Source organism: Haemaphysalis longicornis, unplaced genomic scaffold, assembly GCF_048455015.1.
Source record: "Haemaphysalis longicornis isolate Haplotype H1 unplaced genomic scaffold, Haemaphysalis longicornis Haplotype H1 scaffold_20, whole genome shotgun sequence".
NCBI classification, from domain to species: Eukaryota; Metazoa; Arthropoda; class Arachnida; order Ixodida; family Ixodidae; genus Haemaphysalis; species Haemaphysalis longicornis.
In genome coordinates this window covers 7,019,071-7,038,020 of record NW_027526296.1, presented here as the reverse complement: position 1 = coordinate 7,038,020, position 18,950 = coordinate 7,019,071, and the positions used below count along the sequence as shown (strand labels likewise).

General features: G+C 43.7%; 1 protein-coding gene across 1 annotated transcript in view; it reads right to left on the bottom strand.

The window, feature by feature from the left end:
- The window catches only part of LOC144172338 (calcyclin-binding protein), a 29,341-nt gene that overhangs the window by 6,713 nt on the left and 3,678 nt on the right, over positions 1-18,950 (bottom strand). The window contains exons 3-5 of the mRNA XM_077701097.1: positions 16,793-17,003; positions 15,271-15,367; positions 3,469-3,568 (exon numbers count right to left, since the gene is read on the bottom strand). Coding sequence (XP_077557223.1) covers positions 3,469-3,568; positions 15,271-15,367; positions 16,793-17,003 — 408 coding nt within the window. The remainder of the gene's footprint in view (positions 1-3,468; positions 3,569-15,270; positions 15,368-16,792; positions 17,004-18,950) is intronic.

The following is an 18,950-nucleotide window of genomic DNA, read 5'->3' as shown; positions in this document are numbered from 1 at the left end:
CTTTACCGGAAGCTGCCCCAACATGTAAACATCCAGTGGCAGAATTCAAAATAGTGGCCAGAGCAGACGGCGAAGGCACGAAAGAAGTACCTTATCAACACAATGGCAGATTACTCCATGCAGCGGGATAAAATTTACAGTCTCTGCATGGCACGCTTGTTGAAAGCGCAGTTTGGATGAAACTTGCCGAGCACACAGTGTAGCAGCAGTGCGTTAGTGTGTGCCGACGTCTCTTGCTTTCGCAAAGCCAGGGAACGTTCGGAATCTCCACTCGACTATTCGAAAAGTTGAATTAGTAGATATTCGATTTGCGAGTCAAACTATTCGCAGTGGTACTACAGTCGATCCTGGATATATCAAACTCTAAGGGGATCACAAAATAGTTCGATATATCGATAATTCGTTGCATAAAATATTATCTGTTGCATAGGATTTCCGAGGGGATGTTTGGACTGTTCGATAAATGCAATAATTCGATATATCTGGGTTCGATATATGCAGGATCAACTGTATTCAATTTGAGCATTTCCACACCCCCTACAAGGAACGCATAGTGGGGCAATTGTAGTGCAGCCTGTATGGTTCTGTTTGATCGCATCGCTTGAATGCCGTGTAGCCACCACGCTGATAACTGTGCCTTTATTTCTGGCCCATATTAAGTCACTTTAGCCCGCAATTTAAAATTTTTTCAATATTTCCTTTTTTTTTTTTTACAAAATGTCTTTCATGGCTGTAATGGAGCGGACTCAGTTACCAAGGGCCATATTTTTCAAAGTAAACAATGTTGTATTTTGTTGGCTTCATGGCCTGTTAAAAGGGAAGCAACATTTAGTTGGTGCCCATTTTTATGCTCCTGGGACAAGAAATGCGCAAGAATCAATGCCATCAAAAAAAAAAAAAAAAAAGAGAGAGAGAGCCATGTAACGTATGAACAGTGGAAGCTCAGTGATATAAGATCACGGCTGATGCAAACCTCAGGAAGGACAATGCGAAATTAAAAGATCCTCTGGCCTAAGTGCACTGTGCTTAATGAACCAATTTTCAGCTGCCCCGAATGCATTTTGGAGCCACAATAAATGGGACAACTTGGCAAGTGCTTTACAACAATAAACTTTCAGAAAGAGAAAAACAGATGCCCTAATTTATGTATTTCAGAAAAAAATTACACTACATTTTACGAGATTACATTTTAGTAATGCGAGGCTATCACTCCCTCCCACTGCTGCTTGGCAATCTGAAGGGGCATGAAAAGACGCTGCAAAGTGAGCTTTAATGCAGGTTTCCTAAAATGTATTACCGATAGCACGTCTGTCTGCCCGTTACAATAAAATGACAACCTTAGCAGGCTTCATTGCGCTCTTTAACTTGGAAGTATGCTGAGTGAGATTTGAAAAGAGTCATATTTTAGTGCCAATAAATTAATTTGGTCACACCCAACACAACGACCTGGTTGACATGGCCGCAATTCGCGGAGATGGCGCTGCTCTCGTTGCCTTTTTTCACACAATGAGGATAGAGAAAATGTCAGAGAAATGTCTCTATTAACCCTCAAAAAACGAACACAGTTCCTATTTTAGGTCAGAAGAATGCAGCCACAAGACTTCTCTATGCTAACACGTTTCTCCGAAAGCTCCCGCCTGCCAGCATGTTAAGTGTTACCTGATCAAAGTGAGGTGAGGCCTGAGGTGTAAAATGTCACATAGTTCGCAGCACGAATTAAAAAAAAAAGTATAGAAATAATAACAAAATAAAAAAGTAAAGAAAGCTTTCACACTAACAGCCAAGTGCAGGATCCATGAATAATGAATAATAATGAATATGAATGAATAATGAAGGATCCATGTGCAACTTTCATATGTTACTGTGATCTCAAGGTTAAAAAAGAATAGGACACATAACAGTTTCTGTGGGTGCACGAAGAGAAAACAGATATGCATATTCTTTGTGCATTTTTTTCTTGGTTAGATTGTTTTTGACCATACGAATCTTAGATGATATGAATATTCATCGCTATCCTGAGAGATTTGTACCACTGTCATTCCACTGTGGACTGCCAGAATAGAGAGATGTAGTTATTTTGGCAAACGTCCCTGTGACAAATAACAACTGCTAGAGCAAACAAACAGCAATTCACAAGTGCATAAAGCGTATCACAAACATTGCATGAACTGTACATCAGGTGTCAATATTAAAGGGACCAAGAAGACAACATGACCATTTTATTAAAAAAGACTGCCACACTGCAGAAACAGACACGCCAATTTTAACGCGAAACACAATTTGATTAGGCTAATTAAAAAACAACAACAGAAGAACGATGACGCCACATTGACTATTTCACAGTTACCAATGGTGAGACGTATGCCAACCCTTCCCAACTTACTTAGCCACAAATCAAAGACAGCTTTGTTTTGCAAAGCGAGTTAATTGTGACGGGAACTTAAAACAGCATTTTTCTTGTCTAACTATAAGGCGATCAACAAACAACTATGACGCAAAAATTTCTGTCAAACCAACAATGATGCACGCATGATGCACCCTAACACATGGGAGCAAAAGCTCCAGCAGTCATGAACGCAGCCCCATTTCACATCAGCACAGCAAATTTGCTTTCGGGCGCTCGAAGACACTTTACACCTGTCACACCTGGTACACACACTGGGCTTGTTCAGCTAGATCGAAGTTATCAAATTACGGCCAAATGACTTCCAAAGGCGACGTACGCTACCAGGTTTTACTAGACTCAATCAGCAACAGCTCTAGTTACTCTTCAACTTAAAAAAAATATTTACAGCCCTTCCACTACTGTAAAGATGGAAGAATAGTAAAGCTTTATATAGGTGGATAGCTATATCAAGTTATGTGTGCTGATTTACTAAATTAGTAATCAGTAAAAAAAATACGTACACAGGACTTCCTTGCAATTAACTCTGAATTAATTCTCATATCTGTCTCGGGATATTTTTGATAAAACAACAGTTACAGCCATTTCCTGCAACCATACTCCCTTCAAAGAAGGCCATGTATTCACAGCCGACGGGAATTCCGTAACATTTGCAACTTCAATGTGAACTAATTATAAGAAATAAATTAAACTCAACATAACGATGGAGTCACCTTATCAACCTATTAAGGTGATTTTTTTCCAATATTAGATTGAGAGCCACAGAGCAGCTCAGACTAACTCTGGAGCAAGCGCACGTGATTCTTCGTCGCCACGACCCGATGGACGCACGCAACTTTCGTCCAAACCTAATCTAAGGCAGCTTCGCTACAAAAACTAGTTTTTAAGGGGCACTGCATTATTATTTTAGATGCCGATTCATCCCTAAACTTGGGAATCTTTAACAACTGGCATCGGCAAAACTCAAGGGCCCCAGTGTTCTCAAGGAGCTGTACGCAAACACCAGGCCACTCAATACCTCCAGATGAGCATGACAAACGAACGAATGAGCCCGAATCACTCACCTTGTGGTAGCTGGATTCTGGCAGGATGTCGTTCATGAGGTTGGTGATGAGGAGCGAGTGGTTCTTGCCCGCCAGCGCATTCACCTCCAGCTCCAGCCGCCTGCAGCAACAACCATTCACACCGTCACTTTGAGTCTGGGCCTTACTAAACCACGCGTTTATTGCCTAGGCTTGTTTAAAGGAGCCATGAAGAGAAAACAAAAGTTTGTTTTATTCCAAAGATTAGGTGTTTCATAGTACCCCAAGCGCTTTCCCAGAAGCAAATGATGCTTTATTCACTGAGAAATAAGGCAATTTAAGCCAAAAGTTTAAATCTCCCACGAAAATTGCACATTTCGTCACGTGAACAATGGCGTCATACGAGCCGGTCCATGAAACAGATACTTAGTATGTCGACTCCATATAGCACCCACACGCGGGAGTCGACCGAGACGGCGGCCATTTTAAAAATATACTATTAAAACTTAGTGCACCCGCAGCCCTAGTCATGGAATCGCCTGATCCGGAGAACAAAACTCTCACCGAGGAGCTCGGGCTTGCATTTAACAACCTCACACCACTTGAACGCTCAATGCTTCTAAATGCACGAGCGGCAAGAGTTGTGGGATACGCAGTGGACGGGAAAGTGACCATTCCGCGATAGCCACAACAGACGAACGCCCAGCCGTCGGCACCGCTGCCTCGTCAGCCCCGTCGCGACGGACGAATACAGACTCGTACGTACGTGCCGTATTTTCAATTTCAGTAGCAGTATCGCTTACGCCAGTTGGCCGGTGTCGTGTGTGGACCGTTCGCTTGAGCTCTCTGCTCCGACCAGAAAGATACAAGTGTCAATGCGCGGTGTGTACGGCAATTTTTTTCCCCAAGGTCAGAGCGCTTCGCCGAGGTTCGTCGTTGGGCAGCACATGAAAGGAGATCTCACCGGCGGGGATGTCGCACTCCCTCGACGATTTGCCCGTACTACATGGGCATTTCAAAACACAGCAACGAAATTTCATTGTAAAGTACTCGAACAAACTGAAGTTTTCATTGGTTGTAAACTGTAAACGAGCTTGTAACGACAGCAGCAAGCCAACACGACCTCCATACCGAAACCTGTGCGACGAGTGGCACTATCTCGTTGCTGCTCTGCGTTCCTTACTCCCCTTGTTTCTATTTTTACCTTTGCTGGTTGGCGATATGACGGTCAACCTCCTGTGAAGGGATTACGATACCAAGCAAGGTCGCGGCTGTGCGTGCTGGGACGGTTCGTTGGCCCGAAGAGCCTTGAACCCGAAAATTTGTCTGCGCGACGGTGGCGACGGCGAGATGTCGAGTTCGGCTGGCGGTAGTTTCGTACTCATTGGCGCACACGCTTGCGTGTTCGTTCGGAACTTCAACCATTTACTCCACCGTTCTTTGTCATAAAAAGAATGTGCAGTATGTTTCACGGGCATTTAGCTCGCTATGCAAACTGTAAGCCCTGCCTAACATGCGTTTGCTTTTGCCGGCCTCCGCCAATCGCAGAGCATTCTCGAGTGACATCATAGGTTCTGTTGCGGAAAATGAGCTGGTGGGTCGCATGGTCATTTCCTTTTTTCCTAATTATGTAGCTTATTTGAGCGAAGTTTGCGTTATAAGTGGCGTCGTTATGGTTCTACCGAGGCAATCTTTTGAATGAACCAAACTTGTGTTTTCTCTTCATGGCTCCTTTAAAGGGGCCCTGAAGGCAAAACATAACTCTGTTCAATCTTAAAGAACTAGCCTTTGGCAACTCACTCAGCTTCACTCAAGCCATGAAAGATGCTTTTTTTTCAACCGAAAAGACAAGAAAAATGGCGCGCTAGCTTCCCTATTGTGAAATCTGGGGAAGGGCGAAGCAAGTGTATAAGTGTATTCTTGGCACCCTGGCGTTTTTGCCAACGGAAATGAAACCGTTGGGGTGGGGTAGAGGTACACAGCTTTGCTGCCAAAGCCTCCTGTTTTTGAAGCACAAAGCTCTCTAGCGCGAGGCGCAAACGAGTGTGCCGGCGTTTTTTTTTTAGTACGAGTCACGTGCCTGGTGTTTCCTGATGTTTTAGTACCGTGACTACATGAGACAAAGATTACAACGATGACAGGAGACGCCAAGAGCCCCATCCCCTAAAGGGTTTGCCCGTAATATTGCAAAGCTTGCAAATTTCATGTCACAGAGACAAAGTAAGGGCAAGAGTAACGTAATATGGGCCAGGGCAAGAAATGTAGTTATCTGTGTTAATGCGCAGTAGCATTCAAGCAATATGATCAAACCAAACTAGAGACCCCACTACAGTTGCCCTGTCATGTTTTTTGGCGGTGGCTTAGGTTGCTGGCTGCCAATCGCACAATCAAGTCCCACGACGTCATGTAGAATTCGCGAGAAAGTGATTGGGGAGTCGCCACTGCTTCATCTGTTTTCATTAAAGGGACCCTGCAGCACTCACTTCCAATTAACTACTTGGAATGTATTTTGGGGTAAAGACTATGTTCCCAGCAATCCCCTCTCGCAAGAATTATGAAAATCTGTTCACTATCACCAAAAGTACGCGTGATGACAAATCGCGCAGAATCGTTCCCTCTCAACTCGATGGTGGACAATGCGACGAAAGCTGCGCGCTCTCTCCCGGAGAGTGGGGTGGCTCACGGCATTCCCTTTGGAGGCCTTCAATATATCACAGGCCGGGGAGTTTTCTCCTTTTCTCCGCAACGTGGAGGGGTCTATTTCCAGTTTGGTGCAACAAAAAAGCAGGCATGACTGCCTGCTCGCAAGCGCACATTCAGGCTGGTAGGGCATTTTTTTGAAGCAATAAACGTTTGCTGTCGAGTGGTCTGGTTGAAAGGGAAGTATTGAGCTCGTCACTCAAACTCCACGCGCACTCGAAACACAAAAGAAACGCCAAAACTGTGCGCACATGTTGAGGCATAGAAGAGGTTGGTACAGAGCGCCGACGACGGCAGATCGTCACAGGAAATGTGAGCAAGAAGCCGTGAAGTCCACCAGCAACAGCCAATAGGACCATTACCACACAAATGACGTCATTTCGGTGGTGCCAGTGGTGCATAATGAGGGAAATTGAAAGAGAGCACAGTTCAGGGGTGGAAGCGGGCTTGAGCCTTGTGGAGCAGCTCAGGGAGCAGAAATAACGCTCTTTAGGAGCAGCTTTGGAGCAGTAATGGGTTAGTTTTGGAGCAGCTTTGGAGAACCAAAAGGAATTTTGGAGCAGTTTAAGTCCGTTTGGGAGCAGACCTCTAGATCAAAACATCATTTATTTGCAGTTTTTCATTCTGGTAAGCACAAAAAAAAAAATCAAATGGCTTTTACTCAACGTTCTATCAATACCAACCAGACCACTTTTTCAGCAAGTTAGAAAAATATACGTTCCCAGAATAAAAGCATCCCATCTAACAGAGCAATCACCAAGAAAAAAACTAGAGATAAGCAATGCTTTAAACAGCTGCACCTAACTAGACTTCAGACAAGTAAAAAATAAGAATTACAGTGACGAGAAACAACCATGAGAAGACCAGAGCTAGGCAAAATGGTCTGTCTTGCACCTAAGAAAATTTACCTTCATTCTACACCTAACGGGACTATAGAAAAAAAAAGAAAAAACCTGACAGAGGAAGAAGTTAGGAGGGAAAGAAACTAAGAGGAAACTGGAGATAATCTGAACTAAACCTGACTAGATTCCAGAGAAAGTAAAAATAAATGTTCCTGTTCACAAAACAAAGGATAAAAATATTCTAGGGTATTATTCACATTATTGACCAAGTAATATACGTGCTTCTACGCAAAAATGCTGTGCAAATGCATTGTGTTTTTTCAAGCGTGAACAGCAGGCTTCCAATGGGGGGAGGATGTGCCTCCACACCCTCCCCCCAGTCACATTATACTACCATACTACCCCCCCCCCCGCAAGAAAAAGGCAGTGTTGGGCATGACACCTACGCAACTGATTACTTGCAGATAGCTAGCTTAACAGAATCTCCACTCTCGCTTGTGCCAGTGCATCAATGTTACCTCATATTCGTGAACAGGGCACCCCTAACCTTTGGAATGGCAAGCACACTCTTGGTAAGATAAAATGACAAAGGTCCGGATGAACAATAACAACTGCTGTAATTTTTGCTTTTTACAATAAGCACAGACTAGCACGCCCTGTCGAGATTGATAGCTTCCGTGCTCAATGCAGCTGGCATTGATCATCGCCTCACAGTTGCCTCACATCTTGCGGCAGCGCTTTGGAGCAGTTTCGGAGCAATACTGCCTTTTGGAGCAGTATGGAGCAAGAAAGCACATTGAAGCAGCGTGGAGCAAATGGAGCAGCGCTTCCACCCCTGACAGTTGGATTTTCCACCTCTTTCACAGCAATTTGCGTGCTCACCGCTCCACTTGCACGTGTAATATTGGGCTCGGGTATCCCTGGCAGTGCAAGCTAAACGTTGCGCCGCTTTATTTGCACTGCCCAGGGAGTGTTGCAGGGTTCCCTTTAATGACTCCATTATTTCGTCGAAGTTTGCGATAGAACTGGTACTGGCATTGTGATCAAGACAAAGCAGGCTCTTCAGTGAACCTAACTAGTATTTCGTCTCCATGGCCCCTTTTAATGCTTCGAGTAAGCGTAAAACTCGAATGGTGGCACACGGGTACCACAATTGGTGCCACAGAGGGGAATCCTAAATTACTCTTGGATATCCCCATGTTCATCACAACATCCTCCATTACAAGAAGGCTTAGCCGGCCGTACACACTTTACAAGCAAAACGTTTAGCTTTCTCGCCTCTCTCAACTTTCTTTAAGGTTTGCTCAACTTTGGTCTTTGAACAATTTTTTTTTATTTTTAGTGTCAGCTTGATGAAAATTGGCAGTCTTGAGCAGTTTGTTATGCTGATTTCAAATATGTAGTTGGTTTTAACATAGGAGAATTTGTTGAAGAAATACAGTGATTTGAAATGAATTTATTGAGGCATTTCTTACTGGGGTTTAGAGCTATTTCGCTTTATCAAGCTCAAAGATGAATTATATGGACATAGTGCCAAAGGTCCACTCTACCAGGCTATGCTATTTTTATTCATTTCAAATCTTTTGCAAAGTATGAAAAAAGTGAACATTTTATACCAACAATTTCTATAAAATTATTTCATCATTACTCAATTTTTCTTGTAGGTGAACAGCGTCAGAGTGATAAAAATAGCATAGCCTGCTAGATCAATTCAATACGAATACAATGATACCAGTCTTGTCATCCTAGCTCAAGAGCAACATAACAAAAGCCTCCGCAAGGCGGAGAACGGTCTCGCAAAAAAAGAAACTGAGAAAAATGTATTTGAAGTTTCCGATCATGGTAACTTTTGTTACAGCACAGCTACAATAACAAAAATGGCATCACTGTGTAGCTCAGTTTTTCGTGAAGAAAAGCACACTAAGTATGTGCCTGTACCACAAAAATTAGCGCAAAACATTCAGCGTAAAGCCAAGCATAATCTCGGAAAACGGTTGAGAAAAAGTATTGATTGATTGTTGGGTTTAACGCGCCGACGCAATGCAGGCGATGAGGTGCGCCGTAGTGGAGGGCTCCGGATTAATTTTGACCACCTGGGGATCTTTAACGTGCGCCGAAATCTCGTACACACTGGCGTTTTTGCTTTTCGCCTCCATCAGAAAAGCGGCCGCCGCAGCCGGGAATCGAACCCGCGACCTCGTGCTCAGCAGCGCAACGCCTTAGCCACTGAGCCACCGCGGCGGGTTTTGAGAAAAAGTAGATTTTCTCCTAATAAACTTCAGAAACCAGATTTACTATTTCCCGGTTTATTCCAGTGCCTCTGAAAACTACATACAAGCCCACACATCACATACTGCAATCTCTTCAGCTACCTGTAATGCTAAAGCACAGCAGCCAATGAAAAAGTGACATTATTCCATTATGATTTTCAAAACTACCGTAAAATCCCGAGCAAGCGCCCCTACCCGGACAAGCGCCCCCCCTCCATTCTCGAGTGATTTGAAATTTGCGCCAAATCCCGAGCAAGCGCCCCCTGCCTTTTTTTAACCTTTTCCGGCGCTTCACCCATTTTCACAAAACCTCTTACCTAGTTGTTTAGTATTTTCTTTTCTTTTTTTGCTAAATATTTGCATGTTAAATTATAGAATGATGCAATTTTTTGGAAAAATAAACTGTTTGGGCTTACGTATGTCTCGTGCAGTATCCGTTCCCCATGCGTAGCCAGCACACGACCGAAGCCGAAGCTGGCCGAAACGTGAGTCAGCCGGAGCCAGCATAGCTGCTGTCAGTCGACATTTGCCATTATCGAAAAACGTGTGGACCGTCCCACGTGTGCGGGACATAAGCGAGAAGGATGCATTCGTACACAGTGAAAAAAAAGGTTGAGGTTGTAGAATGGCATCGACAAACCGGCAGAAACGTGCACGCGACTGCGCGGCATTTCGGGATCGACCGGAAGAGAGTGCGCGAATGGGACAAGAACTTTGAAACCGTACTACAGCGCAGCTACGGAAAAGGAAAGGCACAACGGAAACTAAGCAATGGTGCGCCTGTATTCAGTGAAGAACTAGACGACGCTCTTTTTGAATTTTTCGAGAGTGAGAGGAGCGCCGGTCGTGCCGTCAGCAACAGGCTGTTGGCTGAAGAGGCCAGAAAAATCGCGGACAACCTGAAGCTCGGGAACTTCGCAGCATCGTCGCAATACATCAAGAGGTGGAAATAAAGTTATTTCTTTTCTCAGCGAGTGTTTTGCGTCCATATTGAGTTCCGGTCCGCTACCGTAAAAACTTTCGCGGGATAGGTATTGGGGGAGGGGGGAGGGGGCGCTTGCTCGGGATAATATGCCGCCATTTTGAATTTCGGTCGACGACCGAGCAAGGGCCCCCCTCAAAAATTCCTCAAATTATCTGTTACCACAGGGGGGGCGCTTGCTCGGGATTTTACGGTAAAGCAAAGACGTAGGTGAATTGCAATTTTCTAATCAACGCTAGGGCTGTACAAATAGCATCACCTGCTAGAGCAATTCAATACGAATGCAATAATACCAGTCTTATCATCATAATTCAACTGCAAGATAAAAAAAAACACCCAGTAAGGGGGAGAGGGATCCCTCAAAACTAAAAACTGCAGGGCCGTAGCTGGATATTGCAATTTTGTGATCAACACTAGGGTTGTACAAATAGCATCACCTGCTAGAGAAATTCAATACGAATGCAATGATTATCACGGATTTATCACGTCCAAGTCCACGGTGACAAATTCCGTGCCACTTTCCGAGCTCTCGCTAGGGTTCTCTGTCCAAAAGTTTGAACTTGCGCTCTGTCGCCGACTGTGACGCCAAACGCTACATCCGCCGCATGTTTAGCACGCTCGGCAGATTCACCAGCGGTGTAATACACGGTGTCAATGCGGTCCTAATTGGCACTTGAGGAGCCGGATGATGGTTTGCTGATGCCTGAAGCACTGCAACTTGCCACGGCCAGAGATTCCGAAAAATCTTCTGTCTTAGACGCAACAGGCGATGTCGTCCCCGCGTTCCACGCGCGTTTCCGCTGCGTTCCGTACGCTTGGCGCGTAGTTTTTTTTATCCGAACATCTCCCGGCATTGTAGCACGAAAAAGAACACATTGCACCAAATTGCAGCAGCAGAGAGAAAAAGACACGATGAGATAAACTACCGTGGGGGCGAACGCGAGGAAAGAAAAACAAAAATACAAACCCAAAAGGTGCCGGGTTCACCGCACCGCCCAATCAGAGACGCAATACGAGGGGCTCGCCTCGCGCGCGTGCGGTCTGGCCAATCAGGGGCTCGTAAGTGACCTTTCGAAAAATGGCGAGAGCGACGGCCCTCGCCATGCTACGCCATTTTGAAATATCGCAAAATACGCCCAAACAAACGACTTTCAAAATGCGTCCAAGATGGCTGCCGCCAGTCGTCTCCTTCGCGCATGGTGCGCGCACAAAGTTCAAGCATTTCTTTCCTGATTTTCGACAATTTGGGGTCGCCGTCAGTTTACAAAGATAATTTTTGGACACTTTTCGATCGAATTCAGCGGTGAAACTTTTAGAGTAGGTTCTTGAAGTTACAAAGGCTTCAAAAACGTATTTTTCTCAAAACACGTTTTTTCGCGATTTTTGGCCATTCTAAGACCCACGTACCCCCTTAACTCTTTCGGGACCGCTCCATAGGTCATCGATCACATATGATCGATGGTTTCGCGAGCCTGCAGAATACAAATTTTCACTCGATGGAACACCTAGCGACATCTAGAAGATAGTTTGAAAACTGGAGTTTTCTCCTTTGTGAAGTTTCTTTTTTTATCACCAGGCGGTAACGCATCAGATATTTTATTCTGACGGGCAGTGGTTTCGAATGTAAACAAACATGGCATCATACTCGCGCGAGCGCGATAAGAAATCCGCCTCGTCTCGTCTCGCATATCTTCGCCTTCTACTGTGGATTTTAACGATGAGAGTGGCAGTGAAGAGTCGAAATGCGGCTTTAGAGATCGGATTTCAGCTCGAGTGAGGATTCAGGTGTCGATCAGCCTGGAACAGCAAATCGCGCTCAAAGATGGGTGTTGCTTTCGGTTTCAATTGGCTCTGGAGTAGGTATGTGCGCTCGAAATATGTTCTGGCTGGTTTATATTTGTTCGCTAGGGTGTTGACTACCTATGGTGGTGATCTCCTGCCACCAGCACAGAAACGAATCAAGTTTTCACCAAGACGAGAGCCCGGCGTGTACCTGGGCAACGACGTAGCCATGGCCCTAGTGCCAAAGAGATCACACACAAATCAAAAAACCAGTTACAGCTAGCCACATCAAACTTTCGCGATGAAGAAACAAAGCATTGTGTTAGGTTTTGTATATCCTGAAATAATTGTATTCTTTTTTAATATTTTTATATTTACGCTTTTTTCTATCTTTTTCTGTAGTTTTTTTACGAAGTTCAAACTTTAAGATTTTTTCATGGTTCTATCGTCAGTGTTGAAGTAAAACTTGGTATTGTATGTCAAAGAACATATAATTAGCTGCATCTTGGTATATGCTAAGGCAGGATGGTGCCTTTGCTTTATGTCATAAAAAATTTGTACCGAGACCTACCTTTTTCATGACTTTTTTCGGCGGTGCCAAAAGAGTTAAGGAAGGGAAAGTGCATATAATCGATCGTAAAATCTTTAAAGACCCAGATTGCAAATGAAGAACGAACCCCCGCGACAATTTTCTGCGCACTAAGTACATGCATCTACAAACCACGTAAGAGGTGCACTATTGCAATCCTTCTTCATGGTCGATGTGTGTATAGTTATCTAGAAGCATTCCTATTTTGCGTAACCGTTTTGACACAATGGAAGTCCGGTCTCACGCATGCACCTGCCCACAGATCTTATCAGAGATTTCCAGTCGGCCAACAAGTCTACGGGAAAACGCATTAGTTCCATGACATATCGTCATGAGTCTCACTAAGAAAGCTGTCGCTTTAATAAGGAGGAGAGCTATTACAGGTCATATGACAAGTAACCCTTTCAGTCCTGACTTTTTTATTTGAAGCAAAACAATTTTTTCTGTGTGTATTCTCAAATTTTGGGTCCCCATAAGCCCACACACAAGAAATAGAGCTGGTAGTGCCAGTATCACCTAATTTATTATTAAGGCAATTAATTAGAACATCTGCAAATTAAAAATTTTGTACTGCAGTAGCACAAGTGAAAAACCAAGTATTATAACTTGTAGGCTCGCAGTAAGGTTACAGCAGCCATTATCAATGGATTTTTTTTTTCAATGACTTGAGGGTGTGCAGCCAGTCAAATATACTTCCTACATTGCTGACATGTTGAGGAACCTGCATTTCTTCGTGGTAATGTATGCCACATCTTTGTTCCACTCCTTTGCCAGCTTATCTTAATCTTTCATATTTAATTTTTTTTTCCCATTGTTTCCTAGTCAGACTACTTTATGAACGAACACTCAATTGTGGTAAGTCCTGACCGCCTAGGTTACATTTTTTGTAGCTATTTTTGGAGCTCTATACACACTTAAGCAAATATATCTATATTTTAAAATATTCTATTCGATTTACAGTACTCGTAATAGTTGGATTTGAAAATATCCTATTTGAATCGCAGTCAGTGTTTAACTCTTTCGGGACTGCTCCATAGGCCATTGATCACATATGATCGATGGTTTCGCGAGCCTGCAGAATACAAATTTTCGCTCGATGGAACACCTAGCGACATCTAGGAGATAGTTTGAAAACTGGAGTTTTCTCTTTTGTGAAGTTTCTTTTTTTATCGCCAGGCGGCAACGCGTCAGATATTTTATTCTGACGGGCAGTGGTTTCGAATGTAAACAAACATGGCGTCATACTCGTGCGAGCGCGATAAGAAATCCGCCTCGTCTCGGCTCGCATATCTTCGCCTTCTACTGTGGATTTTCATGATGAGAGTGGCAGTGAAGAGTCGAAATGCGGCTTTAGAGATCGGATTTCAGCTCGAGTGAGGATTCGGGTGTCGATAAGCCTGGAACATCAAATCGCGCTCAAAGGTGGGTGTTGGTTTCGGTTTCAATTGGCTCTGGAGTAGGTATGTGCGCTCGAACTATGTTCTGGCTGGTTTATATTTATTCGCTAGGGTGTTAACTACCTATGGTGGTGATCTCCTGCCACCAGCGCAGAAACGGATCAAGTTTTCGCCGAGACAAGAGCCCGGCGTGTACCTGGGCGATGACGTAGCCATGTCTCTAGTGCCAAAGAGATCACACACAAAACAAAAAACCAGTTACACCTAGCCGCATCAAACTTTCTCAATAAAGAAACAAAGCATTGTGTTAGGTTTTGTATATCCTGAAATAATTTTATTCTTTTTTAATATTTCTATATTTACGCTTTTTTCGATCTTTTTCTGTAGTTTTTTTACGCAGTTTTTAGTTTCAGATTTTTTCATGGTTCTATCGTCAGCGTTGAAGTAAAACCTGGTATTGTATGTCAAAGAACATATAATTAGCTGCATTTTGGTATATGCTAAGGCAGGATGGTACCTTTGCTTTATGTAAAAAAAAAAATTTGTACCGAGACCTCCCTTTTTCATCACTTTTTCCGGCGGTCCCGAAAGAGTTAAATTGATTTGCAGTCCCGAATTTGATATTCCCACACATCCACTAAATTGTAAAACATCTCAGTTTCACGTCATTTCATGGAGAACAATTAGGCACGTATGCTGCTAGTACAGCTATTTTGGGTGACATCCATAATATTAAAATAAAAACAAAAAACTACTGCAACATGGGGATGTACTAATGTCAACTTGCTATACCGAAATACAATGTTCATTGAAAAAAAGCTGAAGCCTCAGTTTCAACACCGTGTTTTTGTTTTTAACTCCGCTCAATATATTAAACATATCTAAAAAACACGTTTATTAAACAAGCCCGCTTTACTGTATAAAAGGAAGACTACATACATCATTAAAAAGCACATTTTGTTAGTTTCATCTTTATCTGCCTGGGAAATATGAGTCAAACTGTCTTTGCACATAAAAAACTTTAAAGAAAACCACAAAAAAAAAAAAACTTTTTCCGCATGGTATGTAATGAGTTGCAACAGGAGTGCATTACTGCGTCGAAAGATGTGCGAAACTAGACAAACCAGAGCTGAATGTACTATACAAGCAAGAATATTTCCCCATTCCTGTTCTTAAACTTCTAGAGCATTCTATGCACAGGACCTCTGCTGAATTTTTTTCAAGTGTTGCTGAACTGGGCATAAAAATTGTTACAAGGAGCCAGGGACGACGCAGCACTCACCGTGTGCCAAACACCGACTTGACGTTCTCGGAGGGAATTTCGTGGACTCCGGGGAGGGTGATGTACAGCTTGACAAACTTGTCCGACTGGTCCCAGGCTGGAAACGAGCGAGAGCCAACAATGGGGCACTAATCGCGCAGCACAAATGCTGGAATACAGTATCACACTCAATTGCTAATGGGGTTTACAGTTCACTTCATTCGAGCTCTTTTCAAACAGCTGGTACATCCAGACACCCATTGCAGAAGCAACATTCATTGTATTGCTTCTCGATTCATTTATATCAGTGACTGATAAGCAAATGGCATCAGAATTTACTGGAGCACACGAAAAACAAATTAAGTTCTGGAAAAAAAAAAAAAAAAAACGGTAATGGTAGTAAAAAGGTGTACAGTTTTATCAGAAGCTACACAATTTAATAAAAATTTCCTCTGTTCTATGTGGAGTGGAAGCTACAGCCTATGCAGCCAGCCACCCCACCAATTCACATGACTACGAAAGGCCAGCGATCAGTCATGCAAATGAAGCAATCACCGGCTTGAAGCGAGACAGATGCCTCAAATGTCAGAGTACTCACAGATGAACGTCACTGCAAGTAAATTTCTGAACTTCATGAATGACTTAACAAAACGCTTTGTTGGGCAAGCGGTTCGTGGCTTCAAAAAATAAGAAGAGCGCGAAGCGCGGATTTGTCTGCTTCTTTTTCCCCTATCCTACCTGTTCTTTGTCCCACTTTGTTCACTTTGGGGTTCTTTGTTCACGTCCTTTGCACTCTACTTTCTGAATTCATGAATGGCACCTGTGCGAAACCAGGGCACTGCCACACCAGGAAGACTGAACTAACTTACAACAGATAAAGCACGCCTGTGCAGTTTGTCCCAAAATAGCTGTTGGAAGCAATTTGTCGTCAAAGCAGCAGCTAAAGGATCAACCGTCTAGAGGTATCCCAAGGTTCCCCTCATAATACACGCTTCCTTTTGTGGTACACTGTCTTTCACTGATGGCATCAGCAGTGCTGACCTGACTGCTCTGCTCACACACTCCAATGCACAACGGTGCCCCGCAGTGTTAATTTCATTTCATTTCATTTATTTACTCTCAAAGCACTGGGCATTACAGAGAGGAGTAGGCTAACAAAAAGAAAAGAGAACATACAGCAAGAAAGCACTGCTACAATAAATTACAATTTAGTGTTAGAAATCGCCATTTTGAAGGCGTGATTGATGCAATGAATGCGAGAAGGTGGTTCCAGTCACCGTAAGTTTTGGGGACGAAACAGTTGAAATATTCGTTCATATGGCTGAAAGGAACGCCAACTCTGTATTGGTGATCACTGCGTAATGATATGTACATTGGGGGCAGAAACAATGAATCGGCGAGGACTCTGTTAAAATGAAATGAAAGAAATGAAACAAATGAAAGAATAGAAGAAATGAAAATGAAAAAGAATGAGATGAAATCTTATGAAAGAGTCACAGACATGAAAGAGACCCTAGAATGTTCGCAACTACCAAGTGCTCACCGTAGTCGGTGATCTTTGTTTTGAAGACTGTGCTGCGTGGCTGTGTGGGCTGGGAGGCGGGAGAGGAGCCGCCCGTAGCCGAGCCAAGCCGCTCCTTTTCCCTTAGTAGCTCCGTCTCGAGCTTGCGCACCTCGACCAGCAGCAGCTGCTGCACCCGGCTGCGCTGCGCTCCGGCCTGCAGGGCACGCAACTCCGCCAAGTCCTGCTCCAGCTGCACAAAAGCACAGTGAAAAAGGATGACAACATCAAAGAACACACCTCGGGGCACTCAAGTCTGCTTGCAACAAGTTAAGAACAGCAACGGAAGTTGCCGCTGTGCATCATCACTGCAGCCGGATGTTACTCCGCGTGGCGCAGCTAGTGCGTCACTGGGTATATTTTTAACATTGCACGAGCCGTTTCCCTGATTTTGTGGACTTAATATGCTTATAAACTACTGCAGCGACCACAAACAAACTACGTGAGAAAAAGAGCAAATGGTATCGTGCATTCATTGGCTGCGTTCCAATTTGCGGACAGCTTGGTAGACAGCTTAGAAAGCAGTCGAACTAGACGACTAAAGGAATAAGAATTGGAACGGCGCAGCAGTCCCAAACGCAACGCCAACGCAGACAACAACCTCGTAGCAGACATGTTGAGGAATGCGAGCCACAGGTTTCGTTAATAATATTACCGTTATTATTACAAACATTAACTGATTTAAAAATTACGCGAAATCACCTTCACCACTAGGAAATTATACTAAATATTTCAATAAAAGAACAAGTTATTTTGTGACAACATTAATACGAAAAAAGGTGGCGCTGGCGTCACTTATTGGCTTAGACAGGAAAGGAGCCTGCATTGTTGCTGACTTTGATGCCGTCTCCTCGAAGAAGTCTTCGCTGACTGCTTCGTTTGAATTTGAGTGGGGCTTAACATGGTGGGCTTTCCACGAAGACGACAACGAAGCCGTCTAAAGAGGAAATTGAAGCGCACCAATTACAATCTCCTTTCAAAACACACGCACCGGCTGACATCCGAGTCCGTCGCTTAGGCAGAGTGATACTTACACGAGTGATTACCGTTCTTAACTTGTTCAGTATAATCAGACTTCTTTACTGCTACATGATATTTATGTCTCTTTCTTCACTACTGTTTCTTTGCCTTTTGGTGTGAATTACTCGGACAGTCCGACTGGCAACACTTCACACTGCAGGTCTTCAGAATCACAATTCACAGTGGCTGCTGGCGGGCATCTGTTCTACTCATGTGCCATCATGTTCATTAGTCACGCAATACGTCAGCACAACACGTCCTTCACTAGCCGTTGTTCCGCCCCCAGCAACGTGCTCAGTAGCATGGTGGTAATGTCAGCGCCATCATCATCATCATCAGCCTGTCTACACCCACTGCAGGGCAAAGGCCTCTCCCATGGATCTCCAATTATCAAGGTCGGTCCTGTGCTAGCTGCGACCACTTTATCACCGCAAACTTCTTGAAACTTTCTGCCGCCCACTGCCACGCTTGCCTTCTCTAGGGATCCACTCTGTTGCCCTTAATGACGGTTATCTTGCCTTCGCATTACATGCCCTGCCCACAACCACTTCGATGTAACATACTGAGCTCGTATTCTGGAGACCTGGGTTTAATTCTCTACAAACTCAAACAGTTCTTTTATTTATTTATTTATTTATTTATTCTTCACAGTGGTGAGCATTTTCTGTACCGGACAAAAACAGCGGTCTCACTTTGCAAGCCATGATAATATTTTCACCATGAATGAAAGGTGGCCAAATCATACTTTTTTTTTTGCCAGACACCAAATCAACAAATGTTATGCAACTCCTTTCACAAGATGACTGACTGAAGTGAGGGTCTTTCAGTCTCAGGTTTTATACGGTTTTATCTAGGAAAAGGCAATCGAGAACTTTTGTTCCTACAACCAAATGCGTGGCAGTGAATTCTACGCAACCTTTCATTAGCTTATCTCTTTACCCAAAATGGTCGCTATATTAAGCCCTTTGGTTTCTTTCTTGGTATGCATCGATAATGTCCGAATGGTGTCCTCCCATGAGTGCGATTAGGTTTTTGTGCCAACAAAGAATATCTGCAAGAAAAAACAATTCACAGTAGGAGGGTGCATATGCATGGTAGTGTATTTCCTTCATATGCAGTA